This window comes from Aspergillus fijiensis, assembly GCF_003184825.1.
Source record: "Aspergillus fijiensis CBS 313.89 unplaced genomic scaffold BO72scaffold_42, whole genome shotgun sequence".
Classification (NCBI taxonomy): Eukaryota; Fungi; Ascomycota; class Eurotiomycetes; order Eurotiales; family Aspergillaceae; genus Aspergillus; species Aspergillus fijiensis.
The window spans coordinates 101,032-122,502 of record NW_024469018.1 but is presented as its reverse complement, the minus strand read 5'-3'; the positions used below and the strand labels follow the sequence as shown (position 1 = coordinate 122,502).

At 50.5% G+C, this 21,471-nt stretch overlaps 8 protein-coding genes and 2 non-coding genes across 10 annotated transcripts; 7 read left to right on the top strand and 3 right to left on the bottom strand.

Moving 5' to 3' along the window:
• Positions 1-36: 36 nt before the first annotated feature.
• Positions 37-4,092, top strand: BO72DRAFT_450123 (nuclear import receptor MTR10). The gene is made up of 8 exons (XM_040945180.1): positions 37-433; positions 526-618; positions 674-946; positions 1,032-1,122; positions 1,193-2,473; positions 2,526-2,951; positions 3,012-3,542; positions 3,596-4,092. The coding sequence occupies exons 1-8, from the start codon at positions 302-304 to the stop codon at positions 3,682-3,684; spliced, it is 2,916 nt and encodes a 971-aa protein (XP_040799045.1). The 5' UTR covers positions 37-301; the 3' UTR covers positions 3,685-4,092.
• A 389-nt stretch (positions 4,093-4,481) lies between these two features.
• BO72DRAFT_t204 lies at positions 4,482-4,564 on the top strand. The gene has a single exon. It is a non-coding gene; the product is annotated as a tRNA-Gln (tRNA).
• A 461-nt stretch (positions 4,565-5,025) lies between these two features.
• Positions 5,026-8,908, top strand: BO72DRAFT_470373 (putative C2H2 finger domain protein; the record flags this gene model as incomplete). The annotated part of the gene is made up of 3 exons (XM_040947027.1): positions 5,026-5,044; positions 5,796-6,017; positions 6,081-8,908. The coding sequence occupies 3 exons, from the start codon at positions 5,026-5,028 to the stop codon at positions 8,906-8,908; spliced, it is 3,069 nt and encodes a 1,022-aa protein (XP_040799044.1).
• Positions 8,909-9,682: 774 nt separating this feature from the next.
• BO72DRAFT_184899 (putative cytokinesis EF-hand protein Cdc4) lies at positions 9,683-10,702 on the top strand. The gene is made up of 4 exons (XM_040939491.1): positions 9,683-10,095; positions 10,162-10,302; positions 10,365-10,457; positions 10,524-10,702. The coding sequence occupies exons 1-4, from the start codon at positions 9,906-9,908 to the stop codon at positions 10,550-10,552; spliced, it is 453 nt and encodes a 150-aa protein (XP_040799043.1). The 5' UTR covers positions 9,683-9,905; the 3' UTR covers positions 10,553-10,702.
• Positions 10,703-10,746: 44 nt separating this feature from the next.
• Positions 10,747-11,690, bottom strand: BO72DRAFT_450120 (uncharacterized protein). The gene has a single exon (XM_040945179.1). The coding sequence runs from the start codon at positions 11,477-11,479 to the stop codon at positions 10,853-10,855; it is 627 nt and encodes a 208-aa protein (XP_040799042.1). The 5' UTR covers positions 11,480-11,690; the 3' UTR covers positions 10,747-10,852.
• An 870-nt stretch (positions 11,691-12,560) lies between these two features.
• On the bottom strand, positions 12,561-13,013 carry BO72DRAFT_341890 (beta-ketoacyl synthase; the record flags this gene model as incomplete). The annotated part of the gene is made up of 1 exon (XM_040940621.1): positions 12,561-13,013. A coding segment is annotated over one exon (453 nt), but the record flags the coding sequence as incomplete, so codon positions are not given.
• Positions 13,014-14,656: 1,643 nt separating this feature from the next.
• BO72DRAFT_470370 (cytochrome P450) lies at positions 14,657-16,178 on the top strand (the record flags this gene model as incomplete). Its single annotated transcript, XM_040947026.1, has 6 exons — positions 14,657-14,863; positions 14,963-14,964; positions 15,037-15,276; positions 15,328-15,450; positions 15,507-15,996; positions 16,065-16,178. 6 exons carry the CDS (start codon positions 14,657-14,659, stop codon positions 16,176-16,178), a joined length of 1,176 nt encoding a protein of 391 aa, XP_040799040.1.
• A 756-nt stretch (positions 16,179-16,934) lies between these two features.
• On the top strand, positions 16,935-17,627 carry BO72DRAFT_498491 (cupin domain-containing protein; the record flags this gene model as incomplete). The annotated part of the gene is made up of 2 exons (XM_040948779.1): positions 16,935-17,166; positions 17,311-17,627. The coding sequence occupies 2 exons, from the start codon at positions 16,935-16,937 to the stop codon at positions 17,625-17,627; spliced, it is 549 nt and encodes a 182-aa protein (XP_040799039.1).
• A 1,500-nt stretch (positions 17,628-19,127) lies between these two features.
• On the top strand, positions 19,128-20,276 carry BO72DRAFT_470368 (NAD(P)-binding protein; the record flags this gene model as incomplete). The annotated part of the gene is made up of 6 exons (XM_040947025.1): positions 19,128-19,156; positions 19,208-19,260; positions 19,294-19,483; positions 19,546-19,791; positions 19,854-19,990; positions 20,062-20,276. The coding sequence occupies 6 exons, from the start codon at positions 19,128-19,130 to the stop codon at positions 20,274-20,276; spliced, it is 870 nt and encodes a 289-aa protein (XP_040799038.1).
• Positions 20,277-21,090: 814 nt separating this feature from the next.
• On the bottom strand, positions 21,091-21,163 carry BO72DRAFT_t202. Its single transcript has one exon. It is a non-coding gene; the product is annotated as a tRNA-Cys (tRNA).
• Between the last annotated feature and the right edge of the window lie 308 nt (positions 21,164-21,471).

Below are 21,471 nucleotides of genomic sequence, written 5' to 3'. Positions count from 1 at the left end.
CAGTGACCACTCACTACATCCCACCTCCACCACCACCACTAACTTACTACTAAGTCAATCTTCCCCTCCCTTCCTCTTCACTTTCCCCCCTCCTTCAAATCTTCCGCCATTTTAGTTGAGGATTTCTGCGCTTGTCTCTTGTCTTTGAACTCTTTCTTTTAATGTTATTTAATGAGTGTATATGATCGCACTGCATAGGTGTTAAGCCTTCCGGCCTGGCTGAACCCCTCTTTCTCCCAACTCCATTACACCAACTTCCTCCCCCTCTCTAGAACATCCCAAACCCCCGAGTTGACAAACGATGACGAGCAAGGAGGGGGCTACAGGGCAGGCCTTTGGCCCGGTCCTGGCCGCGGTCGCTACCATGCAAGGAAATGTGTCGCGCGCCGAAAAAACGCATGCCCATGAATTCTTAGAGAAATTTCAGAAATCGGTAGGTTATCCTACCCCTCATTCCGCCACCTTGAATTAAATTGATGCCGCCCATGATTCCGATGCTGACCATTTCTGGGCTTGTGTCTCTAGGTCGAAGCTTGGACCATCACCCATGAAATGTTACAATCTCCGGATGTTCCTGTCGAAGCCAAGTTGTTCGCAGCGACGACGTTGAAAGGAAAGGTGAATTGGTACTCCGACCTGGGTCTAGCCATTCCTGCCTGCTGACCCCAACAAGATCATCTTCGATCTCGATCAGTTGCCGACCGAATCTGTAGTCGCGCTCAGAGACTCTATCCTGAACCTGCTTGTGGGTTTCGCCGCGGGTCCTCGGCCAATCCAAACACAGCTATGCGTATGCTTGGCCAGTCTGGCTATTCAGATGCTTGCATGGAAGGACGTACTCCCTACCGTGGGCGCTGCACTGGGAAGTAGCGCTGGAGATTGCGTGCTGGAGTTCCTAAAGATTCTCCCGGAAGAAGTAACGGAAGGCCGCAAGATCAATCTGAGTGTATGTTTGGCACGAGAAACCCCCTTTCAAACTGTTACTCTGCGATCGCGTATCCCCCTGACCCTAACACCCTGTCATTACCTAGGAAGATGATCTCAACATGCGGACAAAAGAACTCCTGGAAGATAATGCTGAACAGGTGATGCACCTATTGATTCAATATGCTCAGTCATCACGTATGTACAATATCACCCTGATATGTTCATTTCTACATTGCTGACCGCAATCGCTTTTGTCATCACACAGCGACTGCCTCTACTAACCCGCGCCTCTTGGATTGTATCACTTCATGGATGCGCGAGATTCCGGCCGCCAAGATTGTGGAGTCGCCTTTGATGGACGTCATTTTGAAGGGACTTGATGACGACAGATCTTTCGAGGCTGCCGTAGACAGCATGTGCACACTGTATCGAGATACCCGTGAAGTCGACGATTCGCTTGCCATTATCCAAGCCTTGTATCCGCGCATAATTTCACTTCGCCCCAAAATCGCTGAGTTTGCCGAATCCGAGGATACCGATGCCTACAAAGGCATCACGAGACTTTTTGCAGAAGCCGGTGAAGCGTGGGTTGTGTTGATCGCACGTCTACCATCCGACTTCCGTGGTCTGGTCGAGGCAGTTTTGGAGTGTTGCGCTCGGGATTGGGAACGAGACGCAATTTCACTGACCTTCGTTTTCTGGTACGAACTAAAGCAGTACGTGACGCTGGATCGATACGCAGACGCCCGAGTGAATTTGAGCGACGTCTTCTCGCGGTTGGTGGATATCATGGTCAAGCACCTCGAATATCCTGGGCCCGAAGAAGGCGAGACGGATTTGTTTGGAGGTGATCGCGAGCAGGAGGAGAAATTCCGGCACTTCCGCCACTCAATGGGAGATGTACTCAAGGATTGCTGCGCTGTCATCGGGGTCACCGAGTGCTTGACTAAAGCATACCAGTTGATTCAGCAGTGGGTCTCCAAGTATGCGTCGCAGTCCAGTGATGAGCACGTCCCACACTGGCAAGAGCTCGAGGCACCACTGTTCAGTTTGAGGGCCATGGGACGCATGGTGGATCCTGAGGAAAGCGTCGTCCTAACTCAGGTTATTCCATTGATCGTGCAGATTCCCAACCAAGAGAAGGTGCGATTCCAGGCTATCATGGCACTTGCACGCTACACGGAGTGGACGGCACAGCACCCGGAGACTTTGGAGGCCCAACTAAACTACGTCATCTCTGGGTTCCAGCATAGCTCTCCCGAAGTGGTCCAGGCTGCGGCTTTGGCCTTCAAGTACCTGGGAACAGACTGTCAAAAGCTGCTTGGGGGTCACATTGCCCAGCTCCACACGTTCTATGAGTCCGTGATTGACAAGCTGAAGCCTGCGAGTCAAGAGGAGGTAACCGAGGGCGTGGCAGCAGTGGTTGCAGTCCAACCTCTGGAGAAGATCTATGACACCTTGAAATTGTTCTGTGACCCTATCATGGCTCGCATCATGAACCTAGCGAATAACGCTCAGGATGAAGAAAGCCAACGGGCTGTTGCTGGTAGGACCGATGGCATACATTCATTGAGGATGGCGCGCTGACTATATTATAGATCACATTGGGCTGATTACCATTTTCGTCATGGTCGTGAACCCATATGTCTCTCCCCGTGAAGAGAACCCCGCCGTGAAGTACTGTGGTGAGATCTTGCCCATCATGAGCACGATTGCGCTGAACTTCACATCATCCACACCAATCCTCGAACGAGTTTGCCGTTGCTGGCGCAATATGATCATCTCCTACCGAACTGCAATCGCTCCTCTACTGCCAACTCTGGCCCAGAGTCTTGCTAGTGGCTTCCAGGCGTCGCGTGAAGGATGTTTCTTGTGGGCCACTGATGCCGTCGTCCGCGAGTTCTCGGAGGGTGCTGAGTTTGTGGATGCGAACACAAGCCAGGCTGTCTTCCAGTTCTACGAACAGCAAGCAATTGCATTCTTGCGCATCCTCAACGATTTGCCTCCAGAGAACCTACCTGATGGTACGTGTCCATCATCATCAAGTGTCATTCGTGCGGCCTAGCTAATTTAATCGCAACTAGTCATCGAGGATTTTTACCGTCTTTCGTCGGATGCGATCCGCTTCTATCCCAAGGAATGCATAACATCTGAGCTTTCGGTTCCCATTTTCTCGGCGGCCCTAAGCGCCCTCACCCTTCAGCAGATTGACCCTCTGATTGCCACTCTTCATTATTATCATGATCTGTTCAGCTTTGCATTCGAAAAGCCAGCGGTTTCCGAGTTCACCACTTCTGATGGCAATGCATATTCGACGCCCGTCGAAGTTCGTGAGGCAGTCAAGCGGCTTATCGCATCCCAGGGTCAACTGCTTGTCCAGCGGATCCTTACAGGCATGATGTTCACCTTCCCTGGAGAGTGCTTCCCAGATGCCTCCGGTGTTTTGATGTCCATGTTTGAATTGATGCCTGAAGATGCGGGAACTTGGTTGCAGTCCACTTTGCAAATGCTTCCTGCGGGTACGATGAAGCAGGGCGAGGCTGAGCGTCTATTGAAGGGGCTGTTTGACAAGATCCAGTCGGGTGAGACCCGGAAGATTCGGGTCTTGCTTCAAGGTAAGATCAAATTTACCAGTGGATGATCGAGTCCCATTAGTTGACAAGTACAGACTTCACCAATTCTTACCGCCGCCGAAATGTGGCTCCCAGAGACGGTCTGGGCCGACTTGAGGCCACCCGATTCAGATTCAGTGGATAGATGTTCAAATCGGAGGAGCCACGGGACTGAGCAAGTCAGGTCACAGCACCGCTAAGGATGTTGGGAGTGGCGCACATCACCCACCGACGCTCGGCCTCTGGGTCGGGGCGGACATTGACACGAACACATTTCGCGTCCACGGCATCCATCTGAGAAGATTCAGAATGCAATTGTGCGTCGAGAATCCACTCAGACTGCCCATCATGTATTTTCTCACCCCAGCATCAGCATCGCCCATACACGGTTGCATCAGGTCGTTCTATAAGCATTCGCGGATGATTAGCGGCCACGACCCATCCGGGGGGGGCAGCAAGCGGACAAAACAGCTTGCACGGTTACCCACTTTGTAAAAACGTGACACCATTAGTATTATAGCGTAGGAAACTTAGATATATTATAAGAACAATGACACGCCGGTTACTTATAGCAGACCACGAAATCGACATAAAGTCTGGACATTGCCTGGCACGGGTCACTCGTCTGACCTACATAGTGTGTGGTGCAATGGGTATGATGGTCTTGTGATTGCGGCCATATCTCAACTGAAAATCCAGCAGAGTCTAGCGGACTCACATTAGTGACATTCTTATACATGGGTCTGGAACGCAGTTTGTTTTGATGAACGTTGCTTCGTCAACACTGTGGAGGCATACCAAGTGGAATTAAGAAGATTGTTGAGGCCGGAATATTTGTACCTTCATTGACTGCTATCGCCAGGGAACAATTTTTGCTGCAAATGCACAAAAAGATGCTCAAAAGGGATATTAGTTAGATAAAGGCCTTGTATTCCAAGAACAGGTTGTGTAGTGTAGTGGTTATCACTTTGGATTTTGATACCAACCAAGTTCCAATAACCCCGGTTCGAACCCGGGCACGACCTTTCTTTTGTTGTTTTTTTCCCCTGCCAGTGCAGGCTGATATAGGAAAGCTCATCTCGCTTTCGACATAATAGTATGAGGAGGATGCTTGAGTAGGGATCTGATATATTTTTAACCGCCTTGTCATAGTTAAAAGATTATCCAGAGGGCTCCACGTATGTGTATATATGTAAGCTCACTGCGTCATTTACTGGCTAATAGACATTGCTACAGGCTTACTCCTGGCCTATGCTTCGAACTTTACTACTCATTCGCTCAATGACAGATTTCTAAGTGTTAGTGACAACTTGTTGCTTATGTGCGATTGTTCTTCCTGAGTCTCTTGTATTGTTGTAGCTTTTGCAGCACAATATGTTCCCAGCTGTGATGTTTATATGTATATGCATGTAATGAACATTCGTAGTGTAGTTTGATGAGATCATCTAACAGGTATTTGAATGTTCTAGTGTTATAGCCGGGTTCCATGACTGTTCGGTGCAGGTGTACGGTATACATTGTCAACCTTGAACAAGGATTAAGGTTGCGTGTAAAGCATTCCATCCCTCCATCGAATCCGTTCCGCCCTCCGATCGGGATCTGCCCCACCTTCGCAACAGCACGCGGTCTCTCCAACGACCCCGGAGTCTCAGGGTCCATCTAAGATCCCCTCATTGCTCATCTTTCAGATGTATCAGCCCTAGACTCCCACTTCTAATACAATCGTTTGATCCCAGGCGGCTGTCGATTCCGAAGACTGCGCTCACTCGGTGGAATCGGGAGCTGCGCTAAGTCGTGAGTTTCTTCGGAACCTCCCCGGCCATCTTCCCCTCTTCCGTCTCCAATTCCTGATCTTTTCCCAACAGCCTACAATCTGTCGTACGCTAAACCTAACCTCGCGCGCGCTGCGCATTCTTTCGGCACCTACAGAGACCCGATACCGCTATTATACTCGGATACCTAGCCTCACAGTGTTTCCCATAGATCGAAACCGTCCTCGACATCTGCCCGAAGCTGATCCGTCCCGCCCGCCGAGATTTCGGTCCCCACGGGGTCGCGCGAATCTACGACTGTACCTAACGCCGACGACCAACACACGCTCCCATTGGATTCTTCTCCATTCACTCTAGCTTCCTATGGCTGATCTCGCTACACCCTGAATCTGAGTTCGAGCTCTTGCGGGTCATGTCCGCCCACCGACAAGGCACTAATGATCGAAACTTTCCACTGCCATATCCTTGCGCATGATGACTTCAGCTGTCACTGCAGTAGCTCCCCCGGAACAGGGACCTCAAAGCTCCCGCGAGGAAACACATATGTCGACCGAAAACGATGCGGCAGATGCGGCGCTGGATGGCTCCTCACGGAAGAGGAAGAGAACTCGGAAAGTTCAGACGGATCGCAAATTTGAATGTACCTTTGATGGGTGTGGGAAGAGTTATTCGCGCGCAGAACACCTGTACCGTCATCAGCTGAATCGTTCGCTTCCCCACCTTCAAAGGATTATTCAAAGGAGCGTAAGCTGACTAGCGATCAACCTAGATACCCCAAAACAGATCTACCGATGTGATTTTCCCGACTGCTACCGATCCTTTGTCCGACAGGACCTCTGCCTGCGCCATCGTGAACGACACACGACGCAAGGGTCTCAACTGCAGAAGCGGGACAGTTTCGCGCAGGCTACCGTAAATCATGCACCGACTGTCTCAACTGAGCAGAACAAGCCGCCCGTGCTTAAGAAAACCCACAGCGAATCCCCGACTGGGGTCCCAATCTCTTCTCCCATACACAAATCAACCCAGGCGTCAGTTGAGGGACGGGTAGATTCCATCACCATCACCAATATCGACGTGAAATCCGCTGCGGTTCCCTCTCGGACAGGGCATTCGCCTCAGGCATACAAATATCCACCACTTAGTTCACAGCCGGGTGTTGAGCTATCAGATCCCACCTTTTCTCGCTCTGTTAGTCTGAGCAACCGAAACACCAGCTCCCCGGCGGGCCAGTCAGCCAGTACTTTCAGCCCCTCGGATTACCATACGCACCAGAGTCATCCATCGACTAGCATGTCTCTACATTCGGGCGAAACAGGTCAACAGAACCGAGGACGTCATTCTGTAAATGAAACGACAATCATATCTAGCTATATGGATGGGCAGTCGCTGGCAAATCCGGCACCATATGCACCGATGCCTGGGGATGGATACGCGGGTATCTTGGCGCCAGCAGTGACAACTTCAGCGCCGGCGACATTGGACACCGTGAGTACTTTTGATGCGCTGGACACTGTTCCCGGTATGATGGCTCCGGGGTCAACGGTGGCAGACCCTGGTTTTGACGCTCTGGCCTCCTGTGTCTACCCGATTTTTGGCGGAGAGACGCACAATCGGTCTCCCTTCGCAATGCCCGAGGATTTCACAGCGTGGCTGTTCAATGACCCTCTTCCCAGCTCGTCCTCGATGGGCTACCCATCTGCAACCAATATGATCCCGAACTACCTCAATGCGATCCAGCTGCAGAACCAGTTTTTGCTGGGCGATCCTGGGTACGGGAGTTTCATGAACGGAGTAATTCCGCACGATCCGATGAGCGTGACTAGTATCCTGGACGCCGGGTCTTCACGAATGAGCCTCTCAAATGAAAAGAGACAGGAGCTTCTTGCGCTTATGGGGTCACGCTTTAATGAAGCAGCATACTCAGCAGTGGCAAAACGGAAGGATGCTTTGATGGAAGGTGATATGAATGACGACCGCCATGTCCTAGGACCGCGCATGATGGAGGCCTATATCGCATCGTACTGGCATCATTTCCACCCTCAATTACCCATCTTGCATCGTCCGTCATTTGTCTTGAACAAAGCCCCAAACCTGCTTCTGCTGGCTGTCATAGCTATTGGAGCGTCTACCCTGGACAAGATGTATGGATCAGACGTCACTGAGACCGCAGCTGAGCTGGCGAACTTTATTGCATGGCATTTACGTTGGGAGTTGTTCATGGATGCCGACTTTCGGCCTCCAGCAAAGCTGTGGGTCTTCCAGGCACTACTCCTCCTCGAAGTGTACGAGAAGATGTACTCCACCCGTGCACTGCATGAGCGAGCGCATATACACCATGATACTACTCTTACGTTAATGCGACGTGGCAGTTCGTTGATTGGCCGCTCTGCACTAGATTCCCCCGCGAGCCTTAGAGACGATCGACAAAGTCGCTCAGTAACCGGGTCGACGTTGACTCCCGATTTCGTGGCGGAAGAGTCATGGACTCACTGGATCAAAGCCGAAGCTACAAGGCGGGTAGCATTTGCAGCCTTTGTGTTAGACTCTACGCATGCGACCATGTTTGGACACTCAGCCAAGATGGTGGCCCACGAGCTGCGTCTGCCTCTTCCGTGCGATGGAGCGCTATGGTCTGCGACCAATGCCTCTGAAGTGGCTCGAGTGCAATCTAGTCTACATGCGAATGGAGTCAAACCTCTCATGTTTTTGGATGGTCTTAAAAGGACGCTCAATGGCCAGCCGGTCCGAACCAATGCATTTGGACGCACCATTCTTATGGCAGGCTTGCTGAGTGTCAGCTGGCACATGAACCAGCGTGATCTCCAGGTAAGTTCGCTGGGTGTGCTGCAGGCATTGGGGGGTCGCGATAAGTGGAGGTCCGCCTTACTGCGGGCTTTTGACAACTGGCGACGGGATTTCGACGAGGCTTTGGGAACGTCGGAGCCAGGATCGTTTACCGGGGGTTACCGAGCGCGACACCCTTGGGACGAAGCCAATGTATTCGAATCGCGCGATGTCTTGCATGGACTTGCACATATGGCCTCCCATGTTGACATTGTGGATTGCCAGGTTTTTGCCGGAGCTGGGCGGCTCATGGGGCGCGCCATCACCCGAAAGGACTACGACGGGGCGCGCGAAAAAATGAACCGATGGGCAACTAAGGCCACGGCCCGCGACGCCACATTCTACGCTCTGAGGTTTCTGTCTGAGTGTCTGTTGGACGAGGAGCGGGTGCTCGATAATGATGAAGCTTACTCGGGACGGGATGACTACCTGCTCAACCGACCATGGGTCCTTTATGTTGCTGCTCTCGTGGTCTGGTGCTACGGGTACGCTCTTGAAGGCCCGCTCAATCACCCTGTCAAACTGGTTCGACCTGCAGAGCAGCGACATGACATGCAGCAGTTCTTGCGGCGGGTTGGCGGAGTTCGCGAACCCAGTGACCTTGAGGGGATGAAAGGATGCAATCAATGTATGGGGTTGCTGATGGTTCTCCGCAATGGGTTCACGAACACTCGCTGGGAGCTACTGACTGAGGCGGCCAATTTACTCAGCAGCTGTATCGACAAGCTGAATGGCGGCGCAGCCGCGTAATGTGGCCGACGTACTGGATTCTGGCAGTGCACACCACTGCAAGTCCCATTTAGTCGGCAGGCTTCTACTTAATCTTCTTGTATATCTAATACGCTTTATCGCAAACTTTGCCAGAGATGAAAGTTGAAGCCAGCTACTTTTCTTTGTGGTAGTCAAGCTAGGCTTCGAAGGGCGTTTGTGACCATGATGTGACCAGGAATGTTTCATGAGGGAGAGACCATGGCAAAGAGGTTTTTATGACCTATTCAGTTCTTTAATCCAGTAGAACCGACCAAGGTTGGCGTTCCTATAGATCTGAACTCAGTACTGCGCGTATTGGAGCCTGAGGTGTCCGGTTACCACAACAACAAGCGCGGGGCGGGCGTCATTGCTTGTTTCGCTCCCTTCTTTGAGTCTTTCCTCCTCCTCCACCGCCTCACCTCCTTTCCTCTTCCTCCCCTCCCCTCCTTCATTCCAGTCAATCGAATATCTTTTGGTGTTTACCCCCCACCCAGGTGAACGTGCTGATTGATTTCTTCGTGCCAATTCATCGCCTTGTCACCTTCGCTTAAACAGGAAGAACATTCCGTTTGTGGAATCAACAGAACAACAACCATGGTACGTGGCTGGATCTCATTGCTTATGGAGCCATGGCCTGCATTGGGGTTCCTGGCGGGCGGATGAGGAAATGCCCGGGCGACGACACCTTACGTCTTATTGCAGCGCGTCCGCTATCATTAAGGCCAGGGATTGATTACACAATTGATTGTTGTTGACCCTCTGGTGTTGAATCTACGAGAGAGTTGTTTGGAACCATGGTGGAATCCCGGCCCTCTCGTCTGCCCGTCCAATCCCTTCCGCCCCTCGTTTCCGCGGATCGCAGCCTTGCGTCGCTGGTTGCTCGTCACCTCAGCGGCACGATCTGAATCTCTCTCTTTCCTTCTCTTCTTCATCCCCGTCGCTTCCATTCCTTCTCTGCCGTTTCTATCTATCTATCTTTATCGCATCGCATCTGAAGATGGCACACTCACCTCATTCTCACCACGATCAACAGGCCTCGACCAACTACAAGGAAGCTTTCTCGCTGTTCGACAAGCGCGGTACCGGCAAGGTCGCCATCGAATCGCTGGGCGATCTCCTCCGTGCCTGCGGGCAGAACCCCACGTTGGCGGAAATCGCGGATCTGGAGAAGAGCGTGGGCGGAGACTGTATGCGCGCGCCCTTGATTCTGGAATTCCTATAAAAAGGATTGTTGCTGACTGACGACGATCTAGTTGACTTCGAGTCGTTCTTGAAGGTCCTCAACCGCCCCGGAGGATTCCGCGATCCCGGCGAGCCCGAGGAATACACCCGTGGATTCCAAGTGTTTGATAAGGACTTGACTGGATTTATTGGAGTGGGCCAACTGCGCTACAGTATGTTCACGCTCGCCGGGCGATGAGAATTGGGGAATCTGCGATATTGACGATGGCTATAGTTCTTACCAACCTGGGCGAGAAGATGTCCGACGAGGAAGTCGATGAGTTGCTGAAGGCCGTTGACACTAGCTCCGGCGAGATCAACTATACCGGTACGTTTGACAACATCCCCACATCGATCCCGGGGAATTCAGCAAGACTGATATCGAGTTCTGCAGATCTCGTCCGCACCATCCTTGCCAACTAAACGACATACGATACCCTTTCCCTGACGCTTCGTGACGAAATGCCTCCTTTCTTCTTCCCTGCGCGATCCCTGTTGCCGGAGTTGTCGGCTTGAGATTAGATTAGTTCATCTGTTATAAAGTTTATTCCGCTTGTAGTGTATATGGAGCTGGCGTATGCCATTCAGCAAATTTGGAAATGCAAGACAGAACCTTGAGTCTATGTTGATTACCAGCATCTTCCGATCTCTGAGCTGTAGACAATTCGAAAAAGGGTAACTTGTACTTCGTAAAACAGTAGGACCAGCATACCCCAGGGCAAATCACGAACTCTCCATCCACCCAGCCCACTCCCGATCCATCGCCCCCAACTTCTCAACATCATTCGCCTCCATGGCCCCCGTCTCCATCAACGCCCCCGGCAGAAGATACACCACCTTCGCCCGTCGATTTCCATCATCTTCCTCATCTTCCCCTGCTGCCTCCTTGGTGATCTCCGTCGACGGAAAATGCACCGCATCCAAGAAATACCCCACCACGACGCGACACCGCCCGCACCGGAGTAGCAGGCGCTTCTCGAACCCATCCTCCCGCCTCACCAAGGTAGGTTTCCGGTCTGGGATGGTGGTGGAGAGGAGGATCGTGTAGTGAGGCTGTTTCGCCGCGGCGTTCTCGGCCTTGGGGTTGTTGTTTGACTCCAGCTCGTCATCCTCCTCGTCCTCCTCCTCCTCCTCTGCGCGGGGCAGCGGCAGGATCAGCGCGGCATCCTGAGCTGGGGGTTTGCGGCGCGGGAGGGTCGTGATTGTGCGGGTTGTGGCGAGGAGGAGGTGGTTGCAGAAGCGGCAGTGGTTTGTGTGGATGGGGAGTCTTTGTTTTGGTGTCGGAGGGGGGTGGCGTGGTTCTCGGGGTTGTTGTGGTTGGGAGTCGGGGTGTGGTGGGTGTGAGGACATTGTTCTGCGAGACGTTGTTGGCTTTATTTCGTGTTGGGTTTTGTAAGTTTCCGGTATATTTGTTGTTTAGGATGAGAGGGAATTGTAGGTTATGTCAATCTTGTGGGTTATGGGCGGTAAGCGTGGGTGTAGATGTAGGTGTGGGTGTAGTGGTTAGTGGTTTTCAGTCATGTTGTATGTACGCGCGGAAGCTGGACTGAGTTGGAGTTGCTTGGAGATGACGGAAATTGATTGAACTGGAAGATGCGGGTCCACACTTCACTTCAACCCCACAGGTGAGTGTGTGCCTGAGGACGCAATTACCCTCGGGACTCGGAGCACCTGCAGAGCTACGGAGTACCTAACATAGGTAGGTTAAGCTTCTTCAGTATTTAGGGTTGGGCTTATCGATAAGGGAACCTTAGGTTGCAGTGGGCTGTCATCGGGAAGCGACGGAGGGAGAACCTGCATGCATTCGGGCTGTGTTGGGAAAGCTTATTCCTGTGGTTCTTATTGATTACTTTGGCTGATGTATGTAGATTGATGGGGTATTTACAACCATGCGGACTATTGCAGATCAAGTATTCCGAGTTTGCACAATCTCAACACAAAGCAGACTGGCAGGTGTAAGCGATCTCTCGGAGTGTAGATACATTGTCGCACCTGTGTTGATTGGTACACTCGCAAGAATAACACAAGAGTGAGGATATATACAAAATAGATCAGGTAGGATCCCTTCTCGCCGCATTGGCATCAACGCCTCTCCTTGACTCTCCTGGTAGCCTTCCGATGATACCCCGTTGCACAGGGCTCCTGGCTGATGTCTCTGTCACAACACGGATGAATGAAAGCCTCCGGCCACTCCTCCTTGCACCATTCACCGGCAAAGCCTTCCCAATCATCCTGGAAGTAATCGTTATCCATCTCATACGGCACTTGAGGTGGTAATGTCAGTCACTTGCAGATATCAGTGGCTATATGTCAAGACTTACTCGGGTGAAAATGGCAGCTCGTACTCGTATTCTTCGTCACGTCGAAGTCTTCGGCGCAATTCTGGCAGCTTGCGTAACGAAGCTTGAGCTCTTTGTTATCGTCCGAGACGGCTGATGCGATTGGCGAGAATGGTCGTTCCCATTCCGGTTGCGCTGAGTCTATGGAAATACTCGGAATCCCGGGCCTGCATTGTCCAGAAATCCATGGCAAAACTTCCGACATAGGTACCGATATTGGCCCCGGATACCTTCTCAAAAGGTACCCCAGCGCTTTCGAAAGCTTCGTACATCACTTCGAGCAACTTCCGCTGCTGAGGGTCCATGTACGTCGCCTCGAGGTTGTTAATCCCGAAGAAACTGTTCTCAAAATCGCGAATGTTCTCCTTGAGGAAGTATCCGCCTCGCTTGTCAAGGCTGCCAGGTCTTTCAGACCCATTGGGATGATAGAACCTATCAATGTTGAATCTAGAAGGAGGGACATCACCTTGGCCAGACCCTTCGGCAACGAGTAGCTCCCATAATTCCTTTGGAGATCTCACTCCCCCGGGCAGCCGGCAACCTAAACAGATGTCAATCGCTAATGCTCATCATGATCGGAGAGCCTCATAACAAGCCCGATAATAGCGATTGGCTCGTTCTCAAAGGGGCCGTCACTGACTCCATCGGGTGTTTGGAAGTCAGATACTGAAACGGTTGGAGAGAACTCGCTCATTGCTCCTTCCAGTTCGTTGAATGTTGGGCTCATGTCGTTGACTTGAGGCTATAAAGGCTCATTCCTCTTTCGTGACCAAGATATAGCTGTTTTGAAGAACTCTTAATTAATCAGTGGCTGTTATATCTGGATTCTTTCTGCTCAGCCAGGAAGAAGGCTCTTTTTTATATGGAGCCTCGATTTTCTGTCTGAATTTCGAGGTCTCCTTGTCGGAGTTCGTAAGCTACAAAGAGTATCCGAGACAACACTCTGCATTCCACGATATAGTTCATCCTTGAGCATGACCCTCGAAGACTGACCAGGTGTATGTCAGACAATGATTCCGAGACACAGGTTACGCTACACCAGCTCCGCTTCTCCTGCGGTCCGGACGCCTGACTGTCATTCACCCTCCATTCTTCAACAACATACCGATATACCGCTCACACATCCTTTCGTCACGTCGATCCTGAAAGGATAGAGCCTGAAGATTACCTGTACGCTGAGAAGAATGGGAGAAGATCAGGATGCACGATCCTTGAAGCATTTTCTGATTCGCCTATCGCTGGTCCTCCGGTCTCACACTCGGAGTCATCATAGCCCCATAGACGATCAATGAGCAAGTTATCGACTATAGAGTGAACGGCTTCGAGGTGCAAGGTGTTATAATCCAGACCAGTTTACTACGAGCTCACTCAAGCATCAAGAGCTGGCTCAAAGCATACCCTACGCTTCGAGGCGGAACAAGGCCTGCGGTTGTGGCACGTTGTAAACATGGCTGCTCCATGATCATGGCGAACACATGGGATGAGTCTCATGTGGGCTGCATACAGTAGTGTGACTCGAGGCCTTGCACGGTTATCTTGATTCTGCGATTGTCTTAGGCTCTCCGAGTTTCAAATTTACCCGACGTTGTTTTGCAGAACGATGGAACAAGGAAAAGCTTGATAACACCCAGTTGTCGGTCCTCTCCACAAACTGCAGGAGAGCTATTTCATCCCTAGGTTTGTTTTTTTTTTTTTTTTTTTATAGTTGACCCCGACTTTTACAGTCAGCCCCCATCTCTTTTCCTTCTATCTCTATCTTTCCCTTAAACCTTAAGTGACTTGATTGAAGCAGGTGCTCTACTCTGTACCTTCTCTTGACCTATTTATCCCAGAGCCATCTAATCGGAACATTTCTTTACGACTATCATTACCTCGAATGCTTAAAGCGACACTTGGCTGTTTCTTCGCAATGATTATCACGGAGTATTGCTCTTCAGGACTACCTCACGGTGTCGAATTTCTCATTCTATGGAGCTTCCTTCATCTTTGCCTGCTTGGCCTTCAACTACATCAGAGCCTGGTTCTTTCTCAGAAACTTCCATGGACCATGGCTTGCGTCTTTCTCGGAGCTATGGCTCGCCAAGACAGCGCTATCAGGTCGCTTTCACGAGATCCTTTTGGACGCAAATAAGAAACATGGTAAGCAATGATCCTCATGCCGAAATGATCTTCGATGCTGATGTGGGTAATGACCCCAGGACACTTGGTTCGAATTGGGCCGACCACACTGCTCACCGATGACCCGGACATCATCCGGCACATGAACAACGCCCGCAGTAAACATGCCAAAACCGACTGGTATACGTTCATGAGACTCAACCCGTACATCGACAATATTTTCTCCGAGCGAGACCTAGCGAAACACGATCAACTGCGAGCGACTATGGAACCAGCGGTAGTTGCTATCTGCCAAGGTGGTCGGATTGCAAATGCTGATCATGCATCTGTAGTATATCATAAAGAACAATGCCATCCTCGAACGCAAGATCGCAAGAAGTATCCAGACCTTTCTCCACTACATTGATGTCGCATTGACCGAGGAAATGGAAACTGTACCATGGACTTTAGCAGGGCGTGTCAATTCTTTACCCTTGATGTCATTACCGATATGGCCTTCGGAGAGCCGTTTGGGTATCTCGCCACCGACCAAGACTTGCATGGCTATCATACCACTTTTGCTGCAGAGGCACCCATGATCTCGGTGATTAATTCCATGCCAACTTTGTGTCGTTTTATGAACCGTGACTTTGTCAAGAAGCTGTGGGGTCCAAGCACTAAAGATGAGAAGGGTATTGGGGAGCTTATGGCGTACGGAATTTTGCAAGACGCAAATTGAAGAACTCTGCTGATACGAGATAGAATGGCCGAGTCAACGGTCAAGAAAAGAATTGAGTCGGGCAAGAACGAACAGGATATGCTTGGATCGTTCTTGAATCATGGCATGTCTGTCGCACAAGCCGAGGCTGAGATCTTGACCCAACTGTAGGTTCCCTTGCATTGCCTTTTTCCCAAGCCTATGCTGTATCTAAACTGCACAGTTCTGCCGGAACCGACTCCAACTCCGCGGCACTTCGAGGAACGCTGCTGCATATTTTCACTTCCCCGCCAGCATACAACAAACTCCGCGCTGAGATCGACGAAGCAACCCGAAGCGGCAGGGTTTCCCCACAGGCAACCGCGGCAGAGGTGGCTGGGCTGCCGTACCTTGATGCCTGTATTTGCGAGGGGATGCGCATTTGGCCTCCTTTCGCGGGGCTCAACATCAAGCAAGTCAACAAGGGTGGAGAGGTCATCAAGGGTAAGTTCATTCCCGGCGGGACGGGCATCGCAACCTCTTTCTGGAGGTTCCAACGCAACCCTGTCTTTGGCGAGGATGTGGAAACCTTCCGACCGGAGCGTTGGCTTAAGGCCACCTCTGAAGAGAGGGCTCGGATGGAGAAGGTCAACGACCTTGTTTTTGGATACGGGAGATGGCTGTGTTTGGGACGACAGATGGTAGTCATGGAAATGAAGCAGGTCATCGTCGAGGTACGTGTGCCGGCTTGGTCACCTTCAGACCGGTTTGGAAGCTAAGCCTACGTGCTGACTATCCTCAGCTTTTGCGACACTTTGGTTTTTCGATCTACAGTCCTACCAATCCTTGGACTGTGAAGAGCTATGTGTTCATGCTGATTCAGGACATGCAAGTGACCATTACACGTCGTGCTTAGATGGTCGGTCATAGTTGATATGAGGTGTGTTAGGGAAGAAGTCAGGTGGCACGACAGGATCTTGAACAGCACATCTTTTTATGGTTGTAGTGAACAATAGCAATGGGTACTTCGTGCATTGTTACATTGAATTTGAATGATTCTGATGCGCAATAATCATGCCTTGGCCCGAAGATTGTACTCAGACCTATGGTTCAAGTTGAGTTTCGTCATTGATTTGAATCATCTGAATCCGAATGTTTCTTCAAGAACTGCAAACCAAGCAACTGATACGCCACCCATGGTACAACCGATGCAGTGTAACATTTCCCCAGATGATCTGCAAAAGGCAAGAGTTGAATAAGGCTGCCTGGAATCAGAATATGGGGCTCAGGACCCTGGTACAAACACAAGGTTAGTCAATAGAGTATAAGACATTACCAGTACAGGTGGGAGACTGCTACTTACAGACTAAGTCATTCTATGTCTGAAAATCGCCGAACGATATGATTTCCTATTGAGGTGCGGACAGAATACACTCAGACCAGAATTTTTCAGAATTAAGGATTGTGGGTGCTAGAAAGAATATCCTTTAATTCGGATGATATCACACCCACCGGGATAACTACAACGTACCCCTAAGATTCGAAGATAAATGGGACCTTTCCGGACACAACTGCCAACCCTTCATTGTATAAGAGACATTGCCTCAATACTAACGATCACCAGCACATTGTTCAGTTTGGATTAATAAAACCACTTTCCCAACCATTCACAATGCCCGAATGCTTCACATCGCCCGGGCCCTATGGCAAGCAGACGTGCCCAGCTCCCGGCCTCCGAGATATCACCCGCAACATCACCACCCACAATGAGAAAGGAAAAGGCGTCTTCCTTCCCCCCACCAACTCTCAATGGGACTCTCCCATGGCCAACGGCTGGGCCATCAACAACGTCATCTACAACACAACCGGCTTTCCAGTCGACCTGAACGACGGCCAGGATTTCAGTATTCCAGCACCCACGAGGTACAGTACATAGCGCACATCCTTTTTCTTAGTGCATTGACACCTCCTACACGCACACCCAGGAAAGCCCCCCACCTGCTAACCCACAGCAACTGAAATCTAGCCCGGCCTGATGGAGAACGAAGGCACGCTCATCCGGATCATCGACTTCGCCCCGGGCTGCGAATCCAACGCGCATCGGGCCCTCTCCCTGGGCTACGGGGTGGTCTTGGAACGGGAATTTGAGTTCGAGCTGGACAGTGGCGAGAAGCGCGTGATGAAGCGCGGCGATGTCTCTGTCAACCGGGCTACCATCCACACTTGGCGGAATTTGTCGCCGACGGAGCCGGCGCGGATGCTCTATGTGCTTTTGCCTATCAAGCCGTTGTATCTGGATGGGAAGTTGGTGGAGCAGGATATGGGGCGCTTGGCGGAGAGTTATCCGGCTGATGAGAGGAAGTAGGATCTTGTCTTAGGGGAGTTGGTCAGTTTATGCGTGCTAGTAGTAAGGGATCAGTATATACTCTAGTCTGATGGGGATGAGAATTTGATTTTGGATGTTGTGTGGACTTTGGTCGATATAGTATGCTCCGCACCTGGGCCTCGAATTAAGGCTGGATACTGAATTTGTTCTTATTGCTTATGGTATCTAGTACTAGGCATAGTATTTTGCATTGCGAGGATGGCTGCGGTGACTGCTAACTTCGAATGCGCTCAACATTTCGGTGGGTTAGGCGTTGCCAATTCAAACTTATTCTTCTGCCTCTCTCAATGCCTAGCAAACACCCGATGATTTAATTTATGACCATAGCCAGACTTTGATATTCCATACCTTTTCTTCTTCAATTGAGCCGCTCCTAGCTACAGTCTTTCCACGTGTGGTCTGCAGGCTTGATGCAATGCTAACATGTGAGACGTCATCCTCTCGCACTAACTGTCGTATTCATGCTTTCCAGCTGTTTTTTCTCACACTATCTCCTAGTCTAAGTCAATGACTATCAGGTTTCTTAATTCCATTTTGTCCGGGGCCGGCAATGCGACCCTGCTGACTCTGTAGAAGCGTCAGGTACTCGGAGCCCAAGCTCAATGCCCGGGGATCAATTGAGGCATCAGAAACTACTCTGCCTGGTGATGATCACTAAGCCAGGAAGGCTCAGAAACTTCGTTCCTTGGCTAAGTGGCTGAATACTGAGCAGCAATCCATGTTGTAGAATGATGCAGCCTCAATCGAAATCAACAGAAATTGCAGGTTTCTACGTCACTCTGCGAACGCATTTAGAAGTGTAGTTTGATGGCCATGTGCCCCTGTTGAGTATTGTGCCTGCAGCTCTTGGCACGATTTTGCATGCTACTATACAGTCTAAGGACCAGATGATATCTTGTTCGCTAACTTCTGTTCTCGAGGTCTGGCACATTGAGCAGTTATCACGCTGGAACAGGCCTCATCCTTGTTGTTCAGCTGGTTTATTGAGGGAGTCGAAGATGAGTCGTGATGCACCTCTGCCGCAACAAGCTGCTGTTGATTCCTCACTTTGCTGACGACGCAATCCGGAAAACCAAGTCTCCTGAGAAACCGGACCGATCATCAGAATTACCTTCGGATTTGTGTAAATTTCTGAATATCGTCTTCGAGACTTACCGGCTAGATCTGCGATGATACAGAATAGATTTGGCTTTTGTTTCGAAGAGGGTGTCCTTGCTTACTGGTGGAGTGCGTGTCACTCGGAGCGAAAATCAGATTGTCAAGGTAGAGCTTACTGTTCCCTACGCCAGATTGCGTCCTGGGCTTTCATTCAAACGACGGTTGAGCTGGCTCGCAACTAGCCCGAGAGCCGTGATCCCCGAAGGAGCCATACAGTCAGAATAGGTCTGGCCGCTGTTGTGTCTCTTATGCTCTCTTCAAGATCAAAGATTCCGTTGACGACTCGCTCAGAAATTCATATCTTTTAGCTTCTTATTGACCATGACTGGGAAATTTGCGTTGATCACCGGGTAACTCTCTCAATACCGAGGTCATCGTCATTTACTGACAGTATGCCCTAGCTGTGGTGCAGGTGGCATCGGCCAAGCCCTTGCGTATGGTCTACATGATAAAGGTACTGCACCGCAGGGCTGAACTGGGCTTTTAGAAGATCCTGACGTCTATCGAGGCTACACTGTTATCGCCACGCTGCTTCCCCACGAAGACGACACTCATTTGACTGCTCGCAATGTCAAAATCTATAGAGTAGATGGGACGAGCGAGAAGAGCGTCAAAGAGCTTCATACGGCTCCCGAGACTCATGCCAATGGTAGACTTGATATTCTAATCAACAACGCGTGAGGCCTATTCTCATACCCGCCAGTCGTTGACTGACAGCCTCCCAAGGGAATTGTCTAAGTTACACAATGCCAGCAGTAGACACAGATGCCGCCCAGGTCGAAAAGATGTTCCGTGTTAATGTTTTCGGGCCGATGCAGATGGTGCATGTCTTTCATCGCATGCTCATCGCGGGGCAAGGTGTGATTGTGAACATCGGCTCCATAGGCGGCATCTGCCCATACGTCTACGGATCATCATACAACGCAAGCAAATCTGCCTTGATCCATTGGGGAAACACTCTACGCGTTGAAATGTTGCCGTTTGGGTTCGTCGTGCAATTACCTCCCTTTCACTACAAGATTTGGAGGGGGCTAACGGCTCCTAAAGAGTTCGCGTGGTAAATGTGATATCCGGTGAGGTAGCCACCAACATCCTTAAGACGGATTTCAATCGTAGTCTCCCTGAGGGCTCTGTTTACGGGCCCCTCGCCGATGCCTTCCGGCAGCACGTTCGTAGGACTCCCAGTAAGTGGTTCTGACTTCCTTCGGTTACAATTCGCAAACGCACCCACTAACTGACTTTCCCTCCAGCGTAGACACAATGACGCCAGAGGAATATGCCAAGGGTGTTATAGAGGAGATAGTCAAGCCTTCGCCCAAAGCATGGTTCTTTTATGGCAATGCGCCGACTTTAGTCTGGTTCTTCAGCACGTTTCTCCCGCATACGGCCTTTGACTGGCTCTTTTACCGCTGGTTCAACTTGGAGAAACTGGCAATCAGATTCAGGGAAGAAAAGATTGGGGGTCTTTAGGGTATCTTGATTCCTGTCCATAATGTGATCGTGCGAGCTACAGTAGTGTACATCCTGCTTCGGATTCCATCGTATTCACAGCGCATGGTTTTCAAATCAATTTCTTATTTCTAGCTCCCCAAATTGGTTCACGAACATTTTTCCTTGCAACAAAGGCCTTTCCCCCTCTCTTCTCATCTTCGGCATATTTGTCTAGTGGTTAAAGTAGTGCAAAAGAACTGGCCCAGCGGCCGCTATCTTAGAAGCACCTCAGACAGAGTCAGCAAATGAGTGGGTATCGTTGTGCGGGGTTTTCACCGCAAGACGTGAGGGACCAGCTGTTGCTGCTGGTGATGGCGTCGAGAATCACGAGCTTTGAGTCAAACAGGTAAAGTTCTGTGAATACAATTAGGTACTGTAAATATCTGGAACCACCTGTTGTGTTTAATGAATGAAGATTGGTTCCACCTGAGAGAAGCGGGCAAGAGTGTCGCGAATGGCATCTTCCTGGATTCGATAAAATCCTTCACGTGCATTGTTGCTTTTCACTCCGAGCAAAATATATATTTCGGGATCCAGACAACAGAAAACGAAAAGCCATCGACGAATACACGCAAGAGGTATCAACGCTGCAGCTCGGATCCAGTACGTTGAGATCACAATGCTCAAGGGTCCTTCGAGATCGGGAAGTATGCGCAGCAAGGCTGCATGATGACTGCCATTGTTTCCCCTCCATTCACCCCCTCAATTGCAACTTCGAATCACTGCGAAGATATCATTTTCATGAATATTGAGAGCGAGCTAACAATACAAAAACTAAAAAAGAAACGCTTTGAGGGCCGAGCGTGGATCGAACACGCGACCTCGAGATCTGCAATCTCTTGCTCATACCACTGAGCTACCGACCCTTTTGAAGCGAAAGTCTAGTACTCGGAAGAAGCCTTATCTTCTACGTCACTGCTGTATTTTTCGAATCCACTGCTCTTCATATTGAAAGTTTGGACAATTCCGCTACGAGTTATCGGCATGCGAGAGAGAGCCATAACTCAAAGCTCACTTGTCCTCGCAAGATGACACCAGAATATTCTGGACTGGGTATATCCTTTGCGATGATGAGACGTGAATGGATGCAGATGACATTGGAGCATCGCATGACGTGGTTAGTGAAGGGATATACAAAATGGAGGATAACTGTAGTCTTTCGTTTGGGAGAGAC